General features: G+C 41.2%; 1 protein-coding gene across 4 annotated transcripts in view; it reads right to left on the reverse strand.

The window, feature by feature from the left end:
• Positions 1–27443, reverse strand: part of Syne1 (spectrin repeat containing nuclear envelope protein 1) — a 453101-nt gene that overhangs the window by 63747 nt on the left and 361911 nt on the right. For all 4 annotated transcript variants that reach the window (XM_035440411.1, XM_035440413.1, XM_035440414.1 and 1 more), the window contains 12 exons: positions 24039–24194; positions 21195–21365; positions 18492–18625; positions 17705–17909; positions 15379–15561; positions 14738–14884; positions 12058–12212; positions 10928–11075; positions 8584–8678; positions 5449–5683; positions 3426–3620; positions 995–1120 (listed from right to left, as the gene is read on the reverse strand). In XM_035440411.1, the coding sequence (XP_035296302.1) occupies positions 995–1120; positions 3426–3620; positions 5449–5683; positions 8584–8678; positions 10928–11075; positions 12058–12212; positions 14738–14884; positions 15379–15561; positions 17705–17909; positions 18492–18625; positions 21195–21365; positions 24039–24194 (1950 nt within the window). The remainder of the gene's footprint in view (positions 1–994; positions 1121–3425; positions 3621–5448; positions 5684–8583; positions 8679–10927; positions 11076–12057; positions 12213–14737; positions 14885–15378; positions 15562–17704; positions 17910–18491; positions 18626–21194; positions 21366–24038; positions 24195–27443) is intronic.

Consider the following 27443-nt stretch of genomic DNA (forward strand, 5'->3'; position numbering starts at 1 on the left):
TTCTTTTGAGGCAGGGGCTCAGTCATGTATTCCAGTCTGGCCTTGAACTCAGGGTCCTCCTGCCATAACCTCTTAAATGACACCACATCAGTCGACCTTCACATGCATCTTAGTGTGACGTAGTGGGGTATTTCATTCATCATCTTTGGTGTAATGTGTACCACTTTTTAAATTTTCCTAATGCTGCCTTTCTCAAATTTCAGTGGATATATTTTATAACTTTAAAACTAGGATCATCACACGGCCGTAACGTAAAAAATGACTGTGGAAACACCAGAAATGGTTAAGTTGAAAGAAAGCATTTACGAAGTTACTTTTGATAACCATCAGCATATTACTCAGCCAAAAAGTGCTGGCCAGGCACTCTGCTTGGCTACACAGGTGTGCACAGAATAAATCTTGCAGCCACTAAGTCACTTAGTGACCTCATAATTTAGGGAGTGGTCTGTGTTACTACTGATTGCTTCCAAGTGCTATTAGAGGTGATGACCATAACTTCGATTAGAGGTGGTGATCAGTCTGTGAGTGGCTAAAGCCCTGAGCAATTTGAGAATTAGGCGGCCCCTTGCTTTGATAAAGATTAGATACTTTTTCCTGCTTTCTGTACAGAGGCATCTACCATTGAGGGTGTGCTCCTCTGCCCCAGTCTGCAGGTTTCCCCAGATGTCCTTCTTACTGTTTTGTTAGGACAATTCTCCAGTATTTATGTTTCAGGAAGATAGCTGCTATTTATTGCCCTTGACTCAGCTTTTAAATGTCTTTTTTGTTGGGTCTTAAATTTTTCAATTGCTTCCCCTGGGTAATCCATAAACTGGCCCATAACTTCATCTACAGGAAATCTCATTGCATTGATGACTCCCCTAATGGGCTTTCCAAAGACCTCCTATGCTCACACAGACAGCCCAGGCCTCTCCCTGAGATGTGATCTCAAAGGCTTTATTCCAGCAGACATACGTGGCTAGGTGACAGGGACAGTCTCCATCCGGTCACGTACCTTGCACCTCATCTGCTCAGTGTGCAGCTCCTCATGGTGGTCTGGTAGAGGTTGGGACAACTTCTTTTTGAATGTTCGGAGCTTCTCCAGTGAATCAGCTATCCCTTTCTCGAATTTTTCCCAGTCCTATAATCGAAGGAGAAAGAAATCATATACATTTTTGGTGAGAAATTACACAAACACAAATGAAAAATAAAGAAAATAAATAGTCTTTTTAATTGCCAGAGATGTAATTACGCTGATGAACTGTGGGAGGGTGATGGGGGAAGTACTTCTGTGTAGGTTTATCTTATTGATTGTTCAATAAAGTTCTGTTTGGCCAATGAGGCAGCAAAAGTTAGACAGGACTAGGAGTCAAAGAGGATTCTGGGAAATGTAGTAGAGAAGTGGTGTTCCAGGCAGGAAGTGACATAGCAAGGAGACTCATATTTAAGCAAGGAGAACCATAGAAGCCTAACGACATCTCCTTTACCTAGTTAGCACCAACAAAGGCCCTGCAAACCAAAACTATGAATACTATTGTCTATGAGGCTCAGATGTGTTTCAATTCCCCTAGTTTACAACACCCGGTGTGTCATTTTGCTCACCAATGCTCAGTCCTGTAGACATGATTCATCAGAAAAAAAAAAAAAAATCTCCCCTGCTTAGACTTCACAATTTTCAAAGAAATCAGCACACACCCTAAAGCAGTCAATGCACAGCCAGTGGCTGTTCAGAGTTGCCACTGTGAAGGTCAACCCTTCAGGACAAAATCAACGTCAGATAAGCAGGCAAAACCAAGACTATTTGGGGCATACATACCCAGAGGATGAGGCTCACACCTGAAGACAGATTATAACATTGGTGTAAAGATAGATACATGAAAATAAGTCTGGGTAGTAATGAAATTTCTAAAATCTTAAGACTTTCTTGGGCAAACAGAATGTAACATATGATTCAAAATTAAAGAAATTCTGACTATAAAATAAATAAATAAAAATAAAAGTAAAATAAAAAAGCTCCTGAACTGGAAAAAAAAATTCTGAGAAGAGAAGAATAGAGTCTCTTCTCCATCGATGACTTGGACAGTGAAGCCAAACACCGAGTCTTTTTTTCTGCACAAATGATAAGGAACTAACTTCATGTCCTGTTCTGCAAACTGTCCATCACAGTCAATGTTTTACACATGAACTGACAGGTGAGACAAGCAAATTCAGTGACTCAGACTCTATGCATTCTTATGTCTTGGGATTATATCCAAAAACCACATCACAAATAAAAAATAAAAAATAAAAAATGCAAGATTAACACAGTCTCGCCAGAATGAATTACAGTGTTTTAAATCCTTGCCTGACACCAAGATGACGACAAATGACTCAGGCATATTATGTTACCAGTGACTTGCTCTGTAAGCAAATAGTGGTACTTCATAAGATTCCCAAAGTGAACCCAATGGCTGTGAATATTTGAAACAATAAAAAAAAAAAAAATCTGCTCAAATACTGTGAACTGCCTCCTTCCATCCAAAGAGGTAGCATACTCTACTTAATAATCAAGAAGAATTGGTGATTATCAACATATATAAAATGGCAACATTTCCTAGGTACAACTTTTAAGTGTTAATAACAATAATGGCAGCTGCAGTCATTTATGTGTCCACTACCTCAAGATTTCCTGGAATTATTTTGGTAAATCCTCACAATGATCAAATAGATGAGGTAAAATTATACCCATTCTGAAGGTAAGAAAAAAAAAAAAAACTATGGTTTTCTACATGGTCTTATCTGAATTTAGGGCATATTCTTTTTATTTCATTTTTATGAGCGCTTATTCGCTTTAGTGAATCATGAGTCTCCTTATGAATTGTTCACACAAGCATAACTGCTGAACTGAACACCATTTATAAATAGTATGGACTTGAGGGGTAGAAACTCATTGCAGGTGGCATGGCTTAATCTCAGTGCCCTGGAGATCACAGTGTCTGTGGCCAACGAAAGGCCTGAGACGCCTCTTGGAGAGTTTTGGCCAATGGCAGCCTGTTTAGATAAACCAAGGCGAATCAAGAGACTCATTCTGGGTTAGCTTTTTCCCCAGCTATAAAATACGAGATATCGATCTTTAAAGCCCTTTCCGTCTACAGTTTAGGGAATGGAATCTGCTTCTTGAGTTTCTGCCTGGCTTTCTAAAGCTGTCACATGCTCCGAGGCATAGCACTGGCCATTAATCAGAATTATTCACTTGGACAGCCTTATTAGAGTTTAAATTACTTTGTTAGGGGATTTCCCTGACAATTGGGAAACTTTTCGAGTTCATGCAAGACAGAACAGAGTCTTAAATAAAATAGAAAATCACTGGGAGGTGCCGGCTCCATGATCACGCATGATGTGCATCTCAGGGAAACAATGGGAGGAAATAGCACAACTCCTTGAAGCGGCCTCCAACCTCAACTTACTTTCAATAAGAAAGCCAGCTTTTTCTTCTGCTCCTCCAGATACATGCTGGCTGACTTCCATTTCTCTTGGATCTCTGTGAGTTCAGCTTGCAAGGCGGCCTCAGCGCCACTGTCGGCCGAGAGCAGGAGCTGCTTGCCAGCCTCCACGGTGAGGATATAGCTGCCCTGCTGGCGCAGGAACACCTTCTCTTTGAACTGAAAGGGACCAGAGCTTTTTACTTTTTCTCCTTTTCCACATCAGTACCCCATGGTAAGTGCATTCGGCTGACCTTGTGTGTTAGACTGCATAGGTAACCCTCCTGCGCCCAACAAGAACATTGTAAAGGAACCAAATGTAAATGAACGAGAAGTATAATCTCAGCACACTGTGAACTCTGCTTATAAGACTAACTAACGCCCAGGGATAGTAGAGTGACAGTTGTCCCAGCATGGATGCACACAGTAGGTCTCTCAAAGCAGTCAAGACTGAATGAGTCTTGAATGACACCTGAATGCAACCAGACTAAGAGGAGATGAGTGTGACAGGGAAGACGTCTTCTAAAGGGAAATGAGGAGGGGTACATTGACCATATAAGGGACACATGATGAATTCAGGAAATACAACATACTTTGTCATGACTGGAATATGAAGTGCTTGTGTGAGAATGCAATGGTAGCAGCAAAACAAGAGAATTTTAAAATTTTATGTTTGTGAGTGTTTTGTTTGCATGTATGCATGTTTGTATGCACTGTGTGCATACAGTGCCTAAGAAGAGTAGAAGAAGGCTTCAGATGCCCTGGAACTGAAGTTATAGGTGGTTGTGGCTACCATGTGGGTGCTGGGAATGAAATTTGAGTCCTCCGGAACAGCCAGTGTTCTTACTGCTGACCCATGGCTCTATCCCATATTCAGACAGTGCTTTGGTATGTAGCTCATGCTGGTCTTAAACTTGCAATCATCTTGTCTCAGCCGCCAAAAGGTTGGATTTACAGAAATTTGTGACCACACCTAGCCAGGGATTTGGCTTTTACACTATCACAGAATACTAAGCAGGGGGCCGAGCGTTTGTGGAGCATGCCTTTAATCCCAGCACTCGGGAGGCAGAGGCAGGTGGATCTCTGTGAGCTAGAGGCCAACCTGTTCTAGGGCAGCCTCCAAAACAATACAGCGAAACCCTGTCTCAGAAAAAAAAAAAAAAAAGAATACTAAGCAGGGGACCGATGTGCTTGGATGAAAGTTATAACACGAGCATTCACTGGTAGTGTAGAAAGTGGAATGAAAAAGGTGTGCACTGTACATAATGAGGCAGGTTAGGCTACTGTCAGCCAAGGCAAGGAACATGAGGAGTGGCCACAGGGATGGACGTTCATGGTAGACTGAGTTCGAGGAGTGGGAGTTAAGAAAGAAGTTAGCCGTGCAGTAACTCTTGGGATCCCGGACCAGCAGACTAGAAAGTAGAACATTTCCTGATTAGGGTCCTAAAATGTGTAAAGATCATAGGCTCTCTGCCTAAAAGGTAGTTGTATGTATGAATCAGAACCTCAGCAGCTGAACTTGGCCAAAGATGCCAGTTTGCCCTTCTCTACCGGTAGTGGGTAGTTGAGGCCATGTCTATATAGATGCCTTTTCTGGGGGACATTGGGATGAGGGAGGAGCCAGATGAGTCCTCTATAGGAGAAGGGTCATAAACATATGTGGACAGGCTAACAGTGCTGAGAGGGACCAGCTTGCATTATTAAATCTCCCTGACCAACACCAATTGTCTTTCCTTGCCATTGTCTTTCAATCTAAGCTACGGTGCAAGAAACTGCTGGAGGCCTTGGTGTCCAAAGCAGAGGAATCCTTGGCGAGGCTTCAGATGGCTCCAATCCCCTCTTCCCCATAGGAATTTTGCAATGCTATCACTTTACATGTTTCAGTTGACCCTTAAGAATTTCTGCCCTGATTTTCAAGTCACTTCAAAGTCCACCTGAAGAACTAAGGCCAAAGTTAAGCATAGTGAACATGCAGAGGAAGCTTGTGGGCACTGTGTCTGCATCTTACCTGCACTTCATCAAAGAGGGTCCTCACTTGTTGCAGTGGAACAGGGGTGCTTCCCAGACCACTCAAGGGCAGATAGGACACTTCAACCAACCATTTCCGGAGCTTCTCCACCATTTCCCTATAGCGCTGCCACTGGCGAATCTGGCTGTCGACAATCCCCCGTCTCTGCTGGGCCCTTCTAATCACTCCCTGCCACTGATTACTGAGGAGTGTCAACTTCAGGCTGAACTCATCCCTGGTGAGGAAATAATCATCTAATAAAAAAATCATTGTCTTGGATATAGTCACAGTATCAGCTAATATATGTTTTCCATAAAGGGTAAGCCCTGAGACATGACCTAAACCATGGTCTGTTCGTTGGGTTACAAGTTTCGAGTTGTTTTTAAAGTTGCTACCAATCTACAAATGGTGAGTGCTTGCATAGCTCAGCCCAGATAGAAATCAATCTATGGTAATTATCATACACTCCCCCCATGCATATGTGTGGAGTCTGGGGGAGTCTCAAGAGCCTGTGACAGCCTCTCCTACCCTAAAACAGCAAGCAATGTGCCATTAGATCTACCTACAAACTCCCTCCCCAGGTAAAATCTTAAGCCATTTTGGAAAATCAAAACCAAGCCACTTAAATTACACTATATTAATAGTTTTGGTTTTCTTTTTTTAAAACATTGTTCATAAACAGTCTCAATATTCCCTCATATGTGATGACTGCAATCGCAAGCAAATTACTATTAGAAATTGTCTTTTTGATTAGAAGAAAGGACAAATGACAGGTAGGATTTTAGCTGGGGGGTGGTAGGGGAGGAAGGGAGGGAGAAGGGAACTAGGATCGTCATGTAATTCAATCTTGTTTGTAATTCAAATATATAAAAAATAAAAAACTAAAAAAAAGAAATTGTCTTTTACAAATTTTATGTAAATTTTACATGTTCTTTTAGAAAAAAATATGGATGAAGGTCATTCATACACTTTGAGATACTAAATTTCACTTGGACCTTCTCAAATTCAGGCTGAGAAATTGCAGGTGTTTTAATGTATTCTTTCCTAAAAACATATTGGCATTCTTTATAAAGTTTTACTTAATATACAAATCGTAGCATAGAAATGGCTTTAATAAGGATGTGTCAGGCATTTAATGGGATGTTTCTTGGTAGATTTTTGGTGCTGATCACAAATGTAGCATCTCCTAATACTTCTGCTATCACTTAGACTCTGCTCTGTGGTGTAGATTACTATTCTAGAACTCTACACCACTTTGAAATCCCATTTTGCTGATACACCCTGTGATCTGAGATGACCATAAAGTTTGAATTTACAACCAAATGTGCCATTACTTATTGAACGATTGAATTGGAACCAATGATTATTGAACAGTAAAAATCAATTAATCACCATAAAATATTAAAAGCACTGGGTTAAAAAAAAAAAACAGAAAAAGAATTTCTTACATGTGTTTAAAAAGGAGTTCCCTAGGGCAATGACAAGATCCTGGTGATCGAATTCGCTTGTGAACATAGATTTGGCTCTGTACTACATAGGCACGTATCATGATAGAGTCTACACTAGTCGAATCCAAGCATGAGGGTTAGCCTCATGGCATGCCCTTAAAAGACATGACACCTCAGAAAATGTATGACCCCAAGACTTGATAACAGCAGAGAGCATGAAGAAGTGGAGGCATCAGGTTACATTCAAGATCTCTGGAAAGCCATGTTTTTAGCATGTAAACTGTCCTGATTTGGAGGCCCTTGATGAGCTACTGAAGTTCTTCCCAGAGCTGAAGTTCTAAGAACAAAAACCCACATGCTTCTTTCATACCATAAATCCTTGTTGTCTGGAACCTTCCTGCCAGCCACAGACTCTTAGCCAATCTGTCGTTTATATTTTACCAGCAACCCTCAAAATTCTTCATTTAGTTCCAACTCTCCCATTTTCATCTCCTTTGTATGCCCTTCCCCCGTTAAATGTTAGCATTTAAAGTTTAATAGATGTTGGCGTGAACAGGAATTTTAAATTTTATTTCACTTAATGACTTGAATGTTTGTAATAATGCTAGAGAGTTGGCCACCGACCGGTAAAGCAAAAGATAAAAGGTAATTACATTTGAATTTGTTTAATTTGGAGAGTCTTAAATTCTCAGTGATGTTCACATTTAAGTTTGGCTTGCTCAGAATTGAGTAAGCACGTTGTTACATAGTATTGTTCCAATCTTAACCATGCAAATCTTTTGTGAATTTCCTGCAAAACAATTACTGAAGGCTGAAACAGCTTCTAAAGCTCTAAAGATAAAACTTCTAATAAAAAATGACTTATTTTCTAACAATTTAAGAACACACCGTGGTTAATTATAATTACAACGACTGGACCTGGGCATGAGAAACATATACATGGGTACTGAAATCAATCCCTCCAAATGTGAACATGGAAATTGGATGAGTGAATACTGGTCCAGGGAATATATACTTGCGACACTGACAACTCACATGGTGCAAGAGAAGCTAGAACTTCACATCTATGGTTTAAATAAAGAGTTTGTTGTGATGGGGAAGAAGGATTTCACATTTAACATGGTATAGTTTAAAGTGGCAAAGTATTTTCTAACACAGCGTATAGTCTGGGGAATCTGGCTAGAATTAGGCCAGTCCTGGCCATGGAGTGCCCGTAACTCAAAGCCTATCTCGCTCCCACTTAGTTAGGCGACCTCACTCAATTCGGTTCCTGTGTGCATCTGGAGCTGTTCATCTCTCAGAGAATAGGACGAGTGGTACCTGGCTTCTTTTAGGAGCAAAATTGTAGTAAGTGCAGGAGGATATTAGTAGCATCTGCTTACCAACCACTGATCCAATCCATTCTGATCTATTCACTAATTCCGGTCCCTACAGATGAGTAGCGAAGGTTGGCTAGGTGATTTCCAATTACCCTACGTCCTTCATATCATATAATAGCATTCGCTGCAAAGATTCAATACTCACTCATTTCAGAGACTCAGGCAAGCCTTTCCTCCAATTACCAAGGCCCCGTGATAATACAATTGCCTCAGGAAGATTGGATATATGCCCTCTAATCTCTCATTAAAAAGAAAATGACTAATTTACAGGAGAAACTTTCTTCATAGCAATTTATCAGAGATCCTACCTGTCATCAACTTGACCTTGTTCTAGAAGATGCTGCCCATCAACAATGATGGAGTGCAGGATCTGTTGACGACTGAACATCTCTGCTTGAAACAGCTGTAATTTGAAAAAGAAATATACTTTAAAGTCCCTAATTTCTTCTGATAACTTACTGCAGTTTGTTTTAAGCAAGACTAGGAAAAACATATTCAGCCCCATCTGTGGTGTGGGAGTAACCCTTTTTTTAAAACAATTACTAATTAGGATAAGCTTAAGGACAACGTTTTAGTTTGGGGTTTTAATTAGATGACTAAACATAGCCTTATCCCTCCCCACTTTTTTATTCTTTAAAAGTTAACCTAATAAGGTAAGCTGATGAATTTACAATTTGTCATCTTTTTTTTTTTAAGTTCATTGTTTTTCAATTCAGTCACGCTAGTAAAATCATCTCATCTCACTATATGTATAAAAACAAAAACAAATCCCTTCAGGGATTCCGGCGTGCATCAGTGGTAAAACCTGAAGCCCTAGGTTCGATTCTCACAAGCTTCAAGATAATAAAAGCTAAAGTAATAGAAAGGCCCATAGAAAGATTGATATTTCTAATTATTTTCTCTGGCTGTTTATTTGGGGATGGGTTTTCATCAGGTTGACTTTGAACAGCTGGGCACATGTGATCTTCTCACACATTTACAGGTCCTATTGTTTTTATTTTTAAACAGCATTTTTTTTGAGATATAATCCCCATAGCATGTAATTAATACATTTTAAGTATCCATTTAATAATTTGTGTTGTTTCAGATGTGAACTTCAAGCATTTGATTTTTAAATATTTTCCTGACCACCCAAAGAAATGCTGAATGCAATATTTGCTCCTCATTTCCTCCCAGCACCCAGGTGCCCAAGCCCATGCGACTCCTTGACTATTTCATGCCTTTATGGAAATTGCCTACTATGTGTATTTCAAATGAACTGAACCGTGCAATACGTTCTCCTGTGACTGGCTTCTTTCACTTGGCACTGCATTTACAATATCCATCCACAGTCCTCAGGGTTAACTCTTTATTCTGAGTTGTATTGTTCTGTGTGAGTTCAGCACTCTTCATCCTGCCATCTGTGGATGCACAGCTGGGCCTTTCCATTTTGTGCCCACTGTGACCAGAGCTACTATGAACGACATGCATGCATTTTTAGGTGGATGCATTTGTCTGAGGAGCAAACACCTGGGAGTGAAGGACTAAGCTGGGTGCTAACTCTGTTTAATACGTTGAAGACCATCAAATTCCTTCTTGTAGCTGCTTCTTACCAAAGCCCTTGCCTGATTTTCTGCATTCCTGCTTTTGCCCACCCTTCATCCCCAGTCAAGCTGTAACTACAATAATCTTCCTCTGTCCTCCTAGACCTCCACCCCCTTCTCCACTTTCTCCTCCCAATCCTCCCTCCTCCTTCTACTGCTCCTCCTCCTCTTCCTAGTCTCCAGCCTCCCCTCTTCCTCCTCTTTGTCTACTCATATGATTCTTCCTACTCCTTCACCCCACTCCCTCTTCTTCTTGAGATAGGATTTGGTATGCAACTAGGATTGGCCTTAAATTTGCTGTGGGCCGAGGTTATACCTGGAAATCACGGTCCTCCTATCTGAAACTCTGGCACTGTGATTACACACGTGTGTGTCACCATGTCTGTCTTTTTATTTTTCCTGAGACAGGGTTTTGCTATGCATTTTAGCTGTCTGGAACCCACTAGGTAGACCAGGCTCATCTTGAACTCAGAGATCCATCCACCTGCCTCTTCTTCCAAGTGCCACCAGAACCAGTCATACCTGCCTCTCTAACTGTAAATCAGACACTCTCTGTACTTCAAATGAAGAGCATGACAATGACTGACAACAATGACAAGAGAGCCAATCTACATTTCTTAACTTAAAACATTAAAATTGCCGGATAAAAGAAGAAGAGGAAATTGACACATATTTCAGTCTTAGCAAAATCCACTACCCAAATCCTTCAAAGATCAGGCTGGCCTTGAACTTGCCTCAATCCTCCTGCCTCTGATTCCTGAGTGCTAGAATTAGCATGAATGATGCTTGGCTAGGGCCTAATTTTTCTTTAATGTCTTTAAAATTTCTATTAGCTTTTATTTAGTGTGTGTGTGTGTGTGTGTGTGTGTGGTCTGTGGGTACATGCCTGTTGGGACACACATGTGGAGGTCAGAGGACAATATATAAGAATCAGTTCTCTCCTCCCACCGTGTGGCTTGTGAGGAGCAGACTCAGGCTACCATGCTTAGCAGCAGATATCTGTACACACAGAGCCCTATCCTCAGCCATTAAAACTTTCTGTTAGTTCAAAGCTCATTGAATCACTTACCTCATGGGCCCTCTGCTGCTCCAAGAGATGCTGGTAATTGCCTGAAATCTCCACAGCTAACTTTTGCTCTGTCTGAACCAGGAATTCCATCCACGTCTCACATTTTTCCAAGAAAGTCTGATGCTGAAGCAAGAATGACTGCAACTTGCTGACATGATGAACAAGGAAGAATGGTTATGTGGTCACCTTGGCATCCCCCCAGAATATAAAATAGATTAAATATTCTCTGCCTCTATTTTGGTCACAGTCCTACAAAGATTTCATGTTGGTGGTAAAGCTATAAAATCCAAAGTCATCAGCATTTAAAATACTAATGTTTGAATGTTCAAAACTGTGCTTATCCTTTGAGTATGATCTCATTTGAAACAGTTTTTATGATTGAAACATGGCTTACATTTTTAAATATGGGAAATTACAACTTGAGTTTTCTACTTTTAGTTCACATTTTGTTTGCTGTTGCTGGAAAATTCTAGAATTTACACACACACGTGTAATAAATTCATAGTCTCCTGATATTATCAGTTATGTAGTTTGAATGTATCTGCTTTGAAATTCTCGTGTTCAAAATTAAAGGTCAATATGACAGCATTCCAAAGGTGGGAGTTTCAAAGGCTCATTTGGCTCTGAGGCCCTCCTCTTGTGAGGCCCTCCCCCCATGTGAGGCCCTCCCTCCCCCCTGTGAGGCCCTCCCTTGCATGCTTTGGCTTTCTTGCATGTAAAGAGGCCATTTCTTCCCTCTGGAGGCCTTGAGGAACAGGAAGAAAGCAGCCCTCACTGGACACCCAAACTTCTTGTTTTTCTGTTTTTGTTTTTGAGGCAAGGTCTCATGTAGCCCAGGCAGATCCTGAACAAGCCACACAGCTGAGAAGGGTTTTGAAAATCTGATCCTCTGCCTTTGGAGCCCTAGGATTACAGGCATTTGCCACCACACTGCTCAGTTTATGTGGATTTAGGTAGTTAAGGATGAAATCCAAGGCTTCATTTCTGCTTGGCAAACGTTCTATCAACTGATCTACACCCGAAGCCATGAGAAAATACTTCATATGTATACATAACTCCCAGTCTGTGGTATTCTGTCATAGCAGCATGAAGGCACAAAAACTCCTAAAATGACCAAGACGTCTCCTCACCTGAATCTTTCTGTGGTCTGGGAAGACGCCAGAGACCACTGGCGGTTCAGGTTCTGCATCCTCTTGATCTCCTTGTCATTCAAGGGTAACCGGTACCCCAACTCATTGAGACGGTCTAAATCCGGAGCCAGGCTGCTGAACCTTAGCATCTGTCCCTGCCAGTGACAGTGGAAAGCAAGTTCAGTCCCATGTCAGCAGAGGTAGGGGTTCTCTTTACTGTGAGCTGTGTGTGTCTGACATCAGAAGACTCTGGTTCTTGGTCTGTTCAGTTCCTTAAGGCCAGGCACACTCTCCAGAGGAACACCTGCCCAGATCTCCTCAACTTGCCCTGCTGAGGTTGCTGTTGTTCATGATCGCTCATTGTCCTTTGATGGACAGTAGAAGCTTACATGGAATATCTCATTTACAGGATTGGTTTACTCTCCACAGAACAGAGCAAGGATAAAAATTATGCTGATGACTGAAAAGTTCATTGCATCCTCATTAGACTTAATTCATTTATGCTAATGTACCCCTTTTTATTCAGTAACAACTGCAATGCAGCTCTTGGCGTGAATAAGAATTGTTATAACAGGGTTACAAGGAATCACTCATTTTATCCTTAAAAGAAATTACATGAGGTAGAACACCACTGTAGTCCCTTCCTGATGATGAAGAAAGAGAGGAACAAGAAGTAAGTAAGTGGCTCAAACGGGTAGAGCCAGGTACAGAGAAGTTGTCCAGCCATTGCTAGAAGGAATGCAGCTTCACCCAGACTTTGGAAAGATCATGCTTGCATCAATTTGATGTCCTTGAGTTAGGAAGCCTCAAACCAACAGCAGTCAATATGTCAAACAAAGTGAACATCTATTTCCCATGGGGATTTCTGTCTCTATCTAGAAAACCGGCTACAGGAAGCAAAGCATGTCAGCCCACTTTGGGCTGTGTGTGTGTGTGTGTGTGTGTGTGTGTGAGAGAGAGAGAGAGACAGAGAGAGAGAGAGAGAGAGAGAGTGTGTGTGTGTGAGAGTGTGTGTGTGTGTGTGTGTGTGTGTGTGTGTGTGTGTGTGTGTGTGTGTGCATGTGTGTGTGAGAGTGTGGGTGTGGGTGTGGGTGTGGGTGCGCGAGTGCGCGCGCGCGCGCGCGAGCGTGTGTGCACTGCATGCTCTTGTGCTCTTGGAAAAGCTCTCTATCCTTAGAGAAGTAAATCTTCCTGATTATTGAAAGCAAAGGTCTAAGTACTAAACTGTGGAATTCCCATGAATGGACATCCACAAAACTAATATAACCTGGTCCTTCTCCTTATGCGACAACAGGGAGAAATTACTGCTCCAATAGGAGAAAACACAGAAGAAACCACCAGCTCCCACAAACCTAAGTGAATGGCAAGATAAACCTTGGGATAGAATTGTGTCATTCATAAAAATGTGTCCGTGGATAGCCTGACCCTCCATAGAGAGGGCAGACTTTCTTAAGAGAGTCTCATTGACCCAAATGGTCATGAGTCCACTGGTTTTGTAGGAGATGGAGCCAAAGAGGACAAGAATCCAGGAAGTAGGAATCTCAGGAACACAGGCACCAAAATTGACATGCATCAGTGGTTGGGAAAGTAAGTGGATGGTGATGCAAAAAGGAACCCTTAAGAAAGATGGAAGCCGGGTGATGCCAGCCTTTTCTTTAATGATGGTCTTGGTCTTAAGAACACTGAGAACTCACTGAAGGATATTTTGCATGTATCTATGTGGTCACCCATATGTGTGCTGGTGCACATGCATATGTGTGCACATAGACACCAGAAGACAGTCAATATCAGCAGTGCTTTTTTTTTTAGTTGCTCTCCACCTTGTATTTTGAGACAGGGTCTCCTACTGAACCCAGAGCTCACCAATTTAACAGGAACGGATAACCATCAAGCCCCAGAAACACTTCTGTCTCTGCCTCATGGGTACCTGAGGACACATGATGGGATGGCCAGCTTTTTACAAGCAGACTAGACATCTGATCTCAGGTCCTCATAATTTCATGGTAAACACCTTACCCGGTGAGTAAGCCATCTCCCCAGTCCCCACATGGAGGATTTTAAGCAAAAGGATATGTGATAAAATTTGCCAGTCTACTAAATTTTTAAAATTTGATTTATTAAATATTTAAAATTATTGGTAATCCAATAAGAGCCTTTTTTCTTTTATATGTTATATTAATATTATTAATTGACAAATCATACTGTAAGCAGCTATGGAATCAATGCAAAGTTTTCATGTGGAAACAATGTAGGCTGATTGTGTCTACATAACTAAGCAAAACTTTAAAGGTCTCTCTCTGTAGCTGAGACAAAGGAAGCAGGAAGGGGTAGAAGAAAGGTCTACAGGAAGCTTCATAGCCTGAGATGGGGGAGGTTGAACGGGGAGGGCATCATGTTAGGGATGTGGCGTGGCATGCATGGAAACTTTGAAGCTATGAAAGGCGTGGTGGGACTGGAAGAGGAAGACAGGGTTGAGGGGGTCCCTAAAGACCGATCCTGGCAGGGCTCTGATCACAGCTGGGCAATCATCACCAATACACTGTTCTTTCCTCTCAGTAGGACGGGAAGGAAGAGCTAGGTGGATTTTGGTGGGGTCTCGGAAGGAAGTGGTTGGCAGTTGAGTTTACCTTAGGATTTTGAGGAGACAGGTGAAACCTGGAAGGGAGATTTGCACACTTACTTTCAGGTCTTCCATTCTTTCCTGGATAGAGGAGAGGTCGGACGAGTGCGTGGGATCCTGCGCTTGGAGGAGGGCCTCAGCTTCCACTATCCAGGCCTCCAGGGCGTCTAAGCTCTTGGCAAATGTTTCATAGTCAACAACTCCAGCCTATGATTTCAAAAGGAAACTGGCATTTTAGTGACATAAATTGGCATTTTAATGAAATCTATGAAAGGGCAAGTGTCTACTGCAATACTCCATGGCATGCTACTCCTAAAATGACAAGGCAATAATGGTATTTCTTCCTTATTTATATGGGCTCTCTTCATTTGTTTCTGTGTAGTAGTCCCTAATAACCAATTAAAGCTGTTATTTAAATACATATAAGCCATTTTCTAAGTAAGTATTTCAGTTCTTGTTCAAGGCTTTAAATGCATATGAATATCACCATTGAAGCCACTTAGTGTTGGCTCACTGGGTATTCTGCTAAGGTGGTTATGTTTTAGGGGCTGATCTGCTAAACTAAACCAGTTTTTGTAGAGAATAATGAAAACCAGCCACCAGTTTGCAGAAGTGTCATGTCAACACTTTGCTTCCTTTGCTTTCCCCCAGACATAGGAAGGCCCGCCCACTCCAGAACACACTCACCACTGGCTCCCTACCTGCAACACTGCTTGCTGCTTGCAAAGTGCCTGCTCCAGGGCACACAGGCGCTGGCTGAAGCAGAGCTGCTCGCACTGAACGGCTGCAGATGCTGAAGCATCTACCTGTTGCCCAAGCTGTTCTCCCAACTCTCGAAGGACATAAAGCGAGTCCTTGACTGGCCCCAGTCCCTTGAGAAGGTCCTGAAGGAGAAGATAAGTCACTCACTCTGAAGCATGTTACATATTCTCCTCAGTGTCATCAGCATTTGGCAAAGGGCCACACACATAGATAGGAAATATTCCTGCGTAACCATTATACTAAGTACCCTCACCTTCAGAGAAGTAGTCGGGGATTGGTTATAATTTTTAAAAAATAGGAACTATGTGTACTAACCATGTACATATACATATTATGTAACACACACACACACACACACACACACACACACACACACACACACAGAGAGAGAGAGAGAGAGAGAGAGAGAGAGAGAGAGAGAGAGAGAGAGAGCACTATCCTGATTAGGCTGCAGCTGCAGTTTGGTGGATGTGTACTTGCCTACAGTACACAAACACCTATCTCTAGTTCCAGGAAAAAGCAGAGCACTTATAATACAAGCCACGTAAGCTCATTATAGAACTGCAGAGAAATGCAAACAATGTACATAAATAAGGGAAAGAGAGAAAAGAAGGAAGGAAGGAAGGAAGGGAGGGAGGAGGGAGGGAGGGAGGGAGGGAGGGAGGGAGGATGAACCAATCCAAGGAAGAAGGGAAAGGAGGAGTAAAGAAGAAAGAGAAAAGGGGGTAGGGAAAATAAGACAGTAAAGAAGGATGGAGAGAATGAAGGAAGAAAAACGTAAAGAGAAAGAAGAAAAGAGGTAAAGGGAGGATGAGGAGATGGAAGGAGAGAGTGTGAACTATATATATATATATATATAATACCTATTTCTCTCTCTCCATATACATGTATATGTATATGGAGAGAGAGAAATAGAAAAAATAAAGAGAATAACAGAATAACGAAAGAAAAGAAACCGCCATACACTAGATGAGGCAGTAACTAGAAACCTTAGGTCTTACTTTTCTCAATTTATATATGTAAACATATATGTAAATATATATATATATATATATATATATATTATGTGTCAAACTGAAGCCATGCTGCATTTTGCCTTCCATACTTATTTTTACAGAGGCCTTGGGCATTAGTCTAGCGATGGTCACCTCACTGTGCCAGTGAGGTGTAGAGGACAGGGATGGTTCACGTGGATGGGGCTAAGGACCTTGTCCCCCTTTATTCCTGTGGCCTCTCCAGCCATGTTTTATGAAATCCAACTGTATGTACATAACTGTGAGCAAATGGGAATTCTTGTTTCTGGGTCCTATGGGTAGTAACAGATCACAGGGGACTGCCACTCCTGCTGACTGCTGGGATCCCACTTGGATAGGATGGAGGGTACAGATCTTGCACTGCCTGTACAGTGTTTCCTGTGAGAGAAGGTCATCTTTAACCTTGACACTGACTTAAAAAAGAAAACACAAGTGTGCCTTGATTCAGGAGCACTAAAAATGTCAGATCTTGTAAAGATAAACTATGTCAAAAAAAACAAAGATTCTCTTCATTGCCACTTTAAATCCTTCTTTAAACTGAAGGTGCAAGCTTGTGTTTGTGTAGTATTTTATAACTAGACTACTTTAATAAGCTGATTTGGGAAAGCTTTTAAGAAGGTCTTTGTGACAAAGATCATTAAAATAAAGACAAATAAGGACAAATAACAAGAGCCAAGAAATGGATAGAAGGAGAGAAGGCCTTTCTGGAAAGCCCTAAGTAGGCTATTGGCAGCTACGGTGGAAAGGGGACTCATTTAAAAGCTATTAAAGAGTGTAGCAGAGAGCTGAGACAGACTTCACTCTGCTGTTAAATTCCTGAATGAAGCTGTTGTCTGGATGCACCCACAGCGGATAACAAATCTAAGTGGATGAGACCTTTGACAGCGGAGTTTTTAAAGGCATGATTTCCTCATATGGTCACATCTTACAGTGACTACTTCAGTATGAACATATAACCTACATTTTCCCCACGGATTATACTCCATTAAGGAAGAAGTGGGGAAAGCCACTCACTTTTAAAAATGAAACAATGGGAAAGAATCTCACAAATGTTAAACAAAGCTGTTAGGACTAGCAGGGTCTTTAGTAAATGGGGTGATGACTTTGGGATAAACTGTCTCACAAATTCGGACCTCCCCAAAAGCTCACACACAGCTACACTAGCCCTGCAAAACCTGTGACACTGAAGGACATCAGGTAGGGCAAGTCGCAAACAAGTTTCTGGACGTACATTGCAATCCTGAATCCACTTGGTGACTTCATCATCAGCGATGTCCTTGTTAGTGACTGCCTTCAACAGCTCACTGGTTTGGTCTTCTTGTTGCTGAACTGCAGAGGCACACTGCTTTGTGTAGTCCTTGTATCTCTGCCAGAGCTGAAGGAGGGCCTTGCTGGAGTGCAGCTGCTCAGCAATCTCTTCCAGTAAGTTATTCCATCTACGAGCAACAGTGAGCACTTAGGGCAGGTTACCATCCGTCACCAAACCCTGTCACTTACTATCTTATTTGTCTTGATCCTGATTCACGTGAATATGAACACAAGCAATGACTTATATCTGTTTAACACAATAAAGATTAAAAGACTGTGCTCGTATTTCAACGGGATGAAAACTATCTTTGGGTGAAGAGCAGTCCTAATCTTTACTAAATGTCTTCTTTTTTGGCTATTTTTCATTTTGTAAAACAAAACAAAACAAACAAAAAAAACATTAGCTTGGTGGTAGTGGTGCATGCCTTTAGCTCTTGGGAGGCAGAGGCAGGTGGATCTATGTGAGTTAAGGTCAGCCTACTCTACAGAGCAAGTGCCAGAACAGGCTCCAAAGCTACACAAAGAAACCCTGTCTCAAAAAAACAAAAAACAAACAACAACAAAAACCAAACCAAAACAAAAACCCCAAACCAAAAAAAAACCAACTCCCAAACATTAGTATAATAGACTCTATAGATGTCCAACTGAAAATGCCAGAAAGTTTTAATTATATCATTTATAATAAGATACAAAATTAGCCTGCTCCATACCTCATATTGACTTCCTGCAGGGTATTGGAGAGAGTTTCTGTCACAGGTGGGTGACACTCCTTCAATAGTTGGTTGGTGATGGAGCTGAATTTCTGCAAACCCTCTTCCTGCTTTTCTAGGCAATCATGAAGATTCTGCCCAAAGAAAGAGTCCCACAGATGAAAAACAGGAATAAATTCTAATGAGCATGTTTAAAGCAGTTGAATTATAGGCATGCACATGTTGCTCCAATGCTTTCAAAAAGACAATCACTTCTTTCTTCTAATTCTGTTCTGAAAGAAGAGTCATAGCAATTGAACCCTCTTATGCTAAAACATGGGTTTTTATAAAATTCGTGAAAGATGTCCTCGCTGCCTGGGAAGGAAGCTGCAACAGTGGTCCAGGTACTGTCTTCCGCACTGTGGCTCTTATTCATGCTCAAAGCCCAAACCCAGGCCTCTGTGTCATTAAATATCTAGAGTTATTCTCCTGGTAATTGATGACTAGAATATCAAATTGCAGCTTTTCTAAAGATCACCTCTAAATTCTATCTCATGCAAAGAATTTTCTGTTTAAATGACAGGAAATAACCATACACACCCATAGGGCAATCATTTTGGATAAATGTTCAAACGCATTCATATCTGTTTATATTGTACGTTGACTAATCTAATTAACACATCATGATGTCACATACTAAATGACTTTTGTCTAGAACAGTGGTTCTCAATCTGCCTGATGTTGTGACCCTTTAATACAGTTCCTCATGTTATGGTGACACCCCCAACCATAAAATTATTTCCATTGCTACTTCACTAACTGTAATTTTGCTACTGTTAGGAATCATGATGCAAACATCTCCTATACAACCCCTGTGAAAGGGTCATTCAAGCCCCAAGGGGGTCACAACCCATGGATTGAGAACCATTGGTTTAGAACTATCAAGCTCACAGAAATAGAGTAGAATGATGGTTGCTAGAGGTATGAGAGAGAGGTAATAAGGAAAGGAGAGATGTTCCACAGAGAATAGTTTCATCTAGGCAAGAGAATTTGCCCTCCCCATCTTCATGCACTGAATGGTGGCTGTTATTAATAATACTGCATTGTGCACTTAACATCACTTACAGCAGAGAGGAATTATTAGACCAGCTCAGTGAAGTCTTCTACCTAGCGACAGGGAGGGGCCTAGAAGAAAGGTGTTTCTCTGGACCAGATACAACATCACATACCCATAATCCTAGCACTAGAGTGGCTAAGGAAAGGGAAATCATGAGTTCTAGGTTACCCTGAGCTACACGATGAAACCCAATCTCATGCCTCTGTGACATGTCTTCCTAGAAATACTATTTAAATGATAGTCCCAATTCCTTGTAAAAGAGAAGTCACCTATAAAAATATAGTACTATTTACCAATATCTAATTGCTTGCAAATCAAAATATTCAAGGATAAGTTCATTAAATCTTCCCTATCTTGAGACAAATTTCAGGTGTTAAATGCAGAATACAGTAATTTTAAAAGTTCTCCAAATTAAAAAAAAAATGTTTTCAGTTTACTATGCCCAACATGAGTTTTAATGGTTCTTAGTAACTGCCACAAGTCTTAGTTTTTTAAAGAAATTTTTACACATTTCAGTCTTCCTCTTCCCAAATCCACCCTCAAAAGGCATTCCCTTGTGAAAGTCTACCTAGGAGCACAGCAACATACTAATGCAGATGTCAAGTCAGGGATGTGGGCTAGATGTAAGAAGGCACATGCTAGGAACCCCATCCCTTGAGGGCCTGCCCTGCCTAGCCCATGGTCTGTGTATTTTAGCCAGGAAGAATGAACAGTGACAGGTCAGTGTAGCACAGTGCCCAGGTAAGAAAGGAGGTGAAGACAGTGAAGACACAGACCATGAACCTGAGAGCCATGACCTGAGATGTGAGCTAGAGATGGATTTAAGACAGACAGCATCACATACATTCTGGGTGAATACAGTGTGGACAGAGACCTGGGAAAGCAAAGAGTGAGTGCTGGAAAGAGGTGATGTGGTCATTGCGTTGGCCAACAGGATTCTACCAATGAATCAGAACACTATGGTTTAAATGTTTACCCCTTGGCTATTTTCCTTCCTGTTTTCTAGTTTCTTGGGAGATACTTGGAGAGGCAGACTGAGGAAAGAAAGGGAAGACAGTGGGGCCAAGAAGTGGGTTTGGGTAGCCAATCATATCATAAAACATACGTATATCTAATTTACATAACAGGGTATTAAAAATCCATCATCTAGATCAGCTAATCCAGCTTTTGCTACCCACAAGCACATTTGATTAAGTTAAAATAAAGCAAGGAAATTAATATTTTAAATAATTAAATGCAAAGAACATAATAAGACAATATTTTAGGGTGACATTTCTACTTGATAATTTTTTTGTTTGTTTTCTTTAGTGAAAAGGTTAATATGTAGTCAACTAGCTGGGCGGTGGTGGCACATGCCTTTAATCCCAGCACTCGGGAGGCAGAGGCAGGTAGATCTCTGTGAGTTCCAGGCCAGCCTGCTTTTCAAAGAGAGCTCCAAACCTACAAAACAAAACAAAACAAAAAAGAAGAAGAAGAAGAAGAAGAAGAAGAAGAAGAAGAAGAAGAAGAAGAAGAAGAAGAAGAAAAAGAAGAAGAAGAAGAAGAAGAAGAAGAAGAAGAAGAAGAAGAAGAAGAAGAAGAAGAAGATGTAGCCAACTTTTTATTACCTGAAGATTGTCCACCTGAACCTGAACAGCTTCTGAAGAACCAGTCAGCAGACGGAATCGGGACAGAGAGTATCTGGCCTCCACGATATGACTGTTGATCTCATCAAAGGCTTCTTTGTGATTGGCCCATTGGCCAAGCACTGATGTCAACAGCATCTTTAACTGTCCGACCTTTTGGAAAGAGGAACACTAGTCATACCTACATATGACTTAGCATGATGGAACAGAAAAGCATTAACCACTGAAATACTACAGTGTCATTCTAGGCGCTAAAAGCAGTAAGCGCTAAACAACTGGAGTTACAGGCTGATGTGAATTGCCCACCATGGGTGCTGGGAACTGACCCTGGATCTTCTGAGACAGAAGTAAGTGCTCTTAACTGCTGAGCCACCTCTCCAGCCTCAAGGGACTAACTTTAATTTTTTAAATGGTGTATATCTCTTCTACCAAACAATGAATGGATTTCATGGTGACATCTATGTTCAAGTTCATGATGTACCTTAACCGTACTCTCTACCACCCTCTCCTGTACATGCCTTCTTCTAGTCCTCTTCTCCCCAAAATGTCCCCTTCTGATCATGTGCTGTATATGCATGCATAGAAAATGTAGGTTTTGTTTACGAGAAACAAAGGAGCAAGAAAAAACTGTGATCTTTGTCCAAGTCTGTGTAATTTTTCTTAACATGATTGCCTCCAGTTTCATCCATCTTCCTGACACAATTTCATTCACCTTTAAGAATAAACAAGGTCTGTCTGTGGACAGACAAGTAGGTGAAATCCATAACTTGGCTATTCAGAATGTGTAGCAGTGAGCACGGGCATGCAAGTGTCACTGCAGCCTGTGGGCTTCGATTCCAAAGACAGCACTCCTGCACATGTTGCTCCTCTGTGCTCATCAGCACCAGACAAAATTTGGTCTTAAAAGCATATCAGTTTTGGACAGAGGCATGTCACTACTAACCTAAACAGGGCCCTTTGAGTACGGAGGAAGCACAGTGAAGGGTGATTATGGAAAGAGGTCAGACATGATCATCTGCATTTGCTTTCTGTGCTTTCTCTTTTCTCAGCGTAAAGGGAAAATGTTGAAATCCATTGGGGAACTATCTGATGGGCCACAGGACAAAGAAAGTGCTGCTTCAGATGTAAGGTCCAGGCCACAGGTGCAGGTGGTGGGGGGAGGGTAGGGCCATGCTACAGAGTCATAAAACAGATGTGAAGATGAGGCAAGGTGATCAGTGGGGTGCTCTGCATAGCCTGCTCTTCTGCATTATTGTTTGTTCTTCACAGGGCAATATTCCAATGAGAGAAATGCTTAATTGATGATGACAATATGGCAAGTTGTTCCCAAGCCTTTGTGGTGATTTATAGAAATGCATAAAATAAAATAGATTTAAAGCTATGTCAAAGATAATATGGGGCTAAGGCGGAAGGCAGGCCTGGAGAAGAGCCCGTGGATGGTAGGAGTTGTCTGATGTTTCTGTTCAAGCACATTTCTGTACCTCAACGGTATTCATTCTCCATAACTCTTCCTCATCTCTCCAGCCCATGTCACTTTCCTTTTCCAAAGAAGTCCTCTATTTACGTGTGTGTGTGTGTGTGTGTGTGTGTGTGTGTGTGTGTGTGTGTGTGTGTGTGTGTATGTGTGTGTGTGTGTGTGCGCGCGCGCGCGTGCATGCGTGTGCATGCATATGTGGATGCATGTGTGTATAAGGGCATGCATATGTTTGTGTATAAATGCATGTATGTGTCTGTGCACATGTGTCCTCAGCTGTTTGCCCCTCAGCTCTAGTTCATAACATGTGAATAACTAAACACTGAGACTCTGATGTACTGGGAACCATTGTGCCCTTACATAGTGAGGCACAGAACTCCTTGTCACACTTACTCTTCTTACTGGAAGATTCAGCACACTATTGCAGGAATTATCAAGTCTCTTTGTAAGGATTATATTTTACTGGCAGAGACTGAAGCATACAGGGAATGATACAGTATGCTAGGAGGAATGAGCAGGCAATCGGGTCTCTAAGCACAGGGCATGTCTACTGGGCTCAAAAAGAGAGTGAGACCAGTGTGGCTAAAGCAAAACAACCTTGCAGGGTCAGAGAGACAGTGGGAAGTTGGGTCAGCACCCAGCTAGCTCTGGATTCGTTCCTTATGAGGCCAGAAGCTATTGCAAGATTTTTAACATGGGGATATATTGACATGACTTCATTTGAACTGGCTCTGCTGAGATATCGATTGCTTAAGAGACCATGGGAATTATCCAGGCAAGAGATGGCAGCAACATAAATCAGGGCGCTAGCTGCAGAGATGGGCTGGATTCTATTCTGTTCTGGGAGTGTATCTGCCAACATTTTCTGATGAACTAGGTGTGGGAATGAGAGAAAGAAAGGAGTGCGGAGAAGTTGCAAAAGCTTTCTGCCCAAGCAACTGGCATGACAGTTGCCATTAACTGAGATGGTAGCCACAGTAGGTTTGTGGGAGGAACTGTGATTTACTCTAGGCATAGGAGTTTGAAATGCCTGTTGGTCACAGGTCTCTCTTTCTGCCTCTATTTAGAATTCTTGGAGAAACTAAAGATGTGGCCAGTCTCCCTGGAGAATTATCTGTGCCTACGTGGTATCTATGACGATGAGGATGGATGCATGTAAGAGAGTGATGTTTATAATAATGTTTATTACAGGAAACACTAGAAATTAAAAGACATTTAATTGAGGAAACAGACTCAACAATACCAAGGAGTGGTGTAGAGATTTGATAATGATTTACTCAGCTGCTTTCAGCAAACATCAGCCCCAAGTTTCATGAGAGGGGGCAGGAGCAGGGTCTGGGGGACAAGCTTACCGCCTGGTCTAAACTGGCCCAGGTCTGGCTGAGTTCCTGCAGTGTGCTCTTGACACTGCTGGAGGCCTCCTCCTTCTTGTTCTGAATCAATGCGAGTCCACTCTGCTCAATTTTCTCTACTTCCTTTTCTTTTGCTTTAATCAAATCTTCCAGTTCCTGAAAGATTAAAAAAATATATATAGTTATTTTAAATTGTTCTATTATGGAACTCTGTGGTGCACCGAAATTGAGTCATTATAGTTTCATGTGCTAAAACCCTGCCACTAATCCAAAAAGATTACCATTCTCAAAAGAGGTATAGTGATACTTCTTTCTATACTTAAATGTTAAAAAAAAGATAGCCTTTTTATCCATATTAAATTAGCATAACCTGAAAAATATAAAATCTGATCACCCACCAGATAAAGAAATGTCATTATGTATCTTTTTCAAAAAGTTATAAGGAGTAAAATACGTATCCAAAATTGTAGTATGATTATATCCTTAAACCCAAACATGCCGATGGCCTAACACATGGCAGGATGGTACCCAAGATTCAGACATAGTTTTCTTGCTCTTTAGCTGCGTCACTTTGTAAGTGAGGGACTTTTACTGAGTCTCAATTTCTTCAAATGGGGAAACTAAAGACTGGGAAAGAAATACTATTATCTTCTCTCTCTCCAATGCTCTGATTTTATGTGATTCTGAAAGGCTACAGGCTTCTTCATGTCTTAAATCCTCACTTTCTTTAGAAGGTGCTTTTATGGCTGTTAGACTAAAATGTTCAGAGAAGTCAAATGAGAAAAAGCTCTGAGCCCATCCTTAAATCATACATTACAGGGGCTGGGGTGATGGTTCTGTGGTTAAGAGCCCTGACCGCTCTTCCAGAAGTCCTAGGTTCAATTCTCAGCACCCACATTGTGGTCACAACCATCTGTAACTCCACATCCAAAGCCTCTCCTTTAACTTTCAATAATAGCACCAGACATGCACGTGGTGGACAGATAAGCATTCAAGCAAAAACCTCAGACATATAAAACTAAAAAAGAAAGTTTATATAAAAGTGAAAAACATACATTACAATCCCAGCCAACTTATATCTGAATGCCACTGGGGTGCAGTGAAACAAAGCGGGATTGCTTTCAATGTTGTCTATAGGTGGAGAAGCAGGATTTCAGATGGAGGAGCAGGAAGTCAAGCCATCCAGCCTTGTTGGGGTCACAGTGCTGCTGAGGACTGCAGTGGAAAGTGAGGCTTTTTATGGGGGTCTGTGGGGAGCCCACTAAACCCAGGTCCGCAGAGGGGTGTGAATTACTTTGTGACTCTATCTCCTATGACCAGCTAGTACCAGATTTATACAGGGATCGGAAGAACCTTGAGGTCAGAAGGAAGAACATTTCAAAATATTTTAAGTTTGGATAAAAATTAATTATGCAAGAAAAATATTTGTTCTTCCTCTCAATTCATCCAAATTTCAATTGTTTTGTGTGGGTATATGCATGCATGTAGGTGCATGAATTAGAAACCATGTCAGTTTGGGGTGTCTTCCCCCATCCCTTCTTTATCTTTTGACACAGGGTCTCTTTCTAAACCTGGATTCACAGATTGTCTACACTGGCTACCCAGCAAGCCCAAAGGATTCTCCTACCTCTGTCTTTCCAGTCAGTGCTGGGATTCCAGACACCATAACCCAGCTTTTATGGGGAGCCAGGGACCTAAAATCAGGTCCTTAATGGTTGTCCAACAATCAATTTATCAACTCATTGATTCATATATACGACATTGTAGTTGAGTAGCTGTTCATGAAGTGTTCGTAAGAAGTCTCTGCTAAATTAAGTACAAATATTGTGCTTCTTTTGATATTGTTGTAGAAATGATTTCTGCTGTTATGTCATTTTCTCATTTCTACTTTTGTCAATATTATGACACCTTGATAATCACCAGAGTGGAATCTAATGATTACAGAGGTAATAGTTTCTTTATTCAGTATAGAGAACATAATTAACTTCACGCTTTAAGATATTTCTGTGTTTTTCCTAAGGAATAAATAACCATGCATGTCATCCCAATTCATATTCAATATGAAGTATAATTTACTTACATGTCAGTGTATAATAGAGACCCATAGTAATTCTTCCCATAAGATCCTAAAACTTAATTATTAGAATTAAATATATCTTTGTTCATCCACAGTTGGAAACCTTCTCAGAGAGCAACACTAAATGGATGGTTCATGGGTTATATACATCTCAGAAGAGCAGCCTGCACCCCAGCACATGAGTGTGTAACAGTGAAACCCAGGAGTGGAGCAGGATTGAAATATATTTCTGTGCTAAGTAAAGGTGTCTTTGCATTTCCTTTCAACAATATTTTTTTAAGTTGTTCTGAGTTCTGATCAATGGAGGCAAAAGCCAATCCTAACATTTCTTTAATAATAAAGTATTCTCAACTTGGATTAATTCACAAGTATCAGTTTTTCTATTACATTCAGTCAATAAATCACCTCTAAAAGAGACTGGAAAAATATTCGAGCTTTTGAAAACAAAACAGACCCTGAATCCAGGCACTGATTTAAGTACATGAGCTTGAATTTCATGCTGTGGGCCAAAGAAACAATTTCTCAAAAATGACAATAAATTTTATCAAGGTTTGTAGAATTGCCAATTAGGACCTGCTGGTTAGGCTGTTGTGATTTATACATGATGTCCCACAATAACTGTGTGGGTTCCTCTCTGGTCTTTCAGGTTTGGAACAAATGGCTTTCCATTTAAGTCATGAGTTGGCATCAGCCTAGAGTTCTTTAAACTACAATGTAGGTTTTGCCTCTGGCATTGCCTGAAGAAACCCTCTGGGAGCCTAAGACTTATGTCCCAGGCAATAAAATTTGGCTACACTTCCACAACATTTTTCAGACATCAATGTGTCTCCCTACTAAAAAGAAGACATATATAGGACTACAGTCAAAATAGAAAAGGAATACCAAAGAGAAGAAAAAAACTAGGGAGAAAGAGAAAAGGGGGCTGGAGAGATGGTTCAGTGGATAGGAGTACTGCTGTTTCATAGGCCTGGAGTTTGGTTCCCAGGACTCATATGAAGCAGCTCACTAGCACCTCTAACTCCAGGTCCAGGGGATACAATGCCTTCTTCCAGCCTCTGAGAGCACACATGGAGGGGTGGGGAGGAGAAAATAAGATAAATCCTTCTTGAGGAAGAGAAAACAAGAGAAGGAAGGAGAAAGGAAGGGATAATATGTTTACAGGATCAAATTCCAAGGAGAATGCCAAACAAGCAACCTTTCAGTAGTAAAGTGATCTTGACCATGAGACTGGGAAGCACTCAGCTTGTTGATGTTAACATGTAGGCACTGCCTTTTAAAATTAATGGAAGTATTTTAACTTTGAGGGCTCAGCAAAACTATTGCCATTC

Source organism: Cricetulus griseus, chromosome 2 (assembly GCF_003668045.3).
Source record: "Cricetulus griseus strain 17A/GY chromosome 2, alternate assembly CriGri-PICRH-1.0, whole genome shotgun sequence".
Lineage (NCBI taxonomy): Eukaryota > Metazoa > Chordata > Mammalia > Rodentia > Cricetidae > Cricetulus > Cricetulus griseus.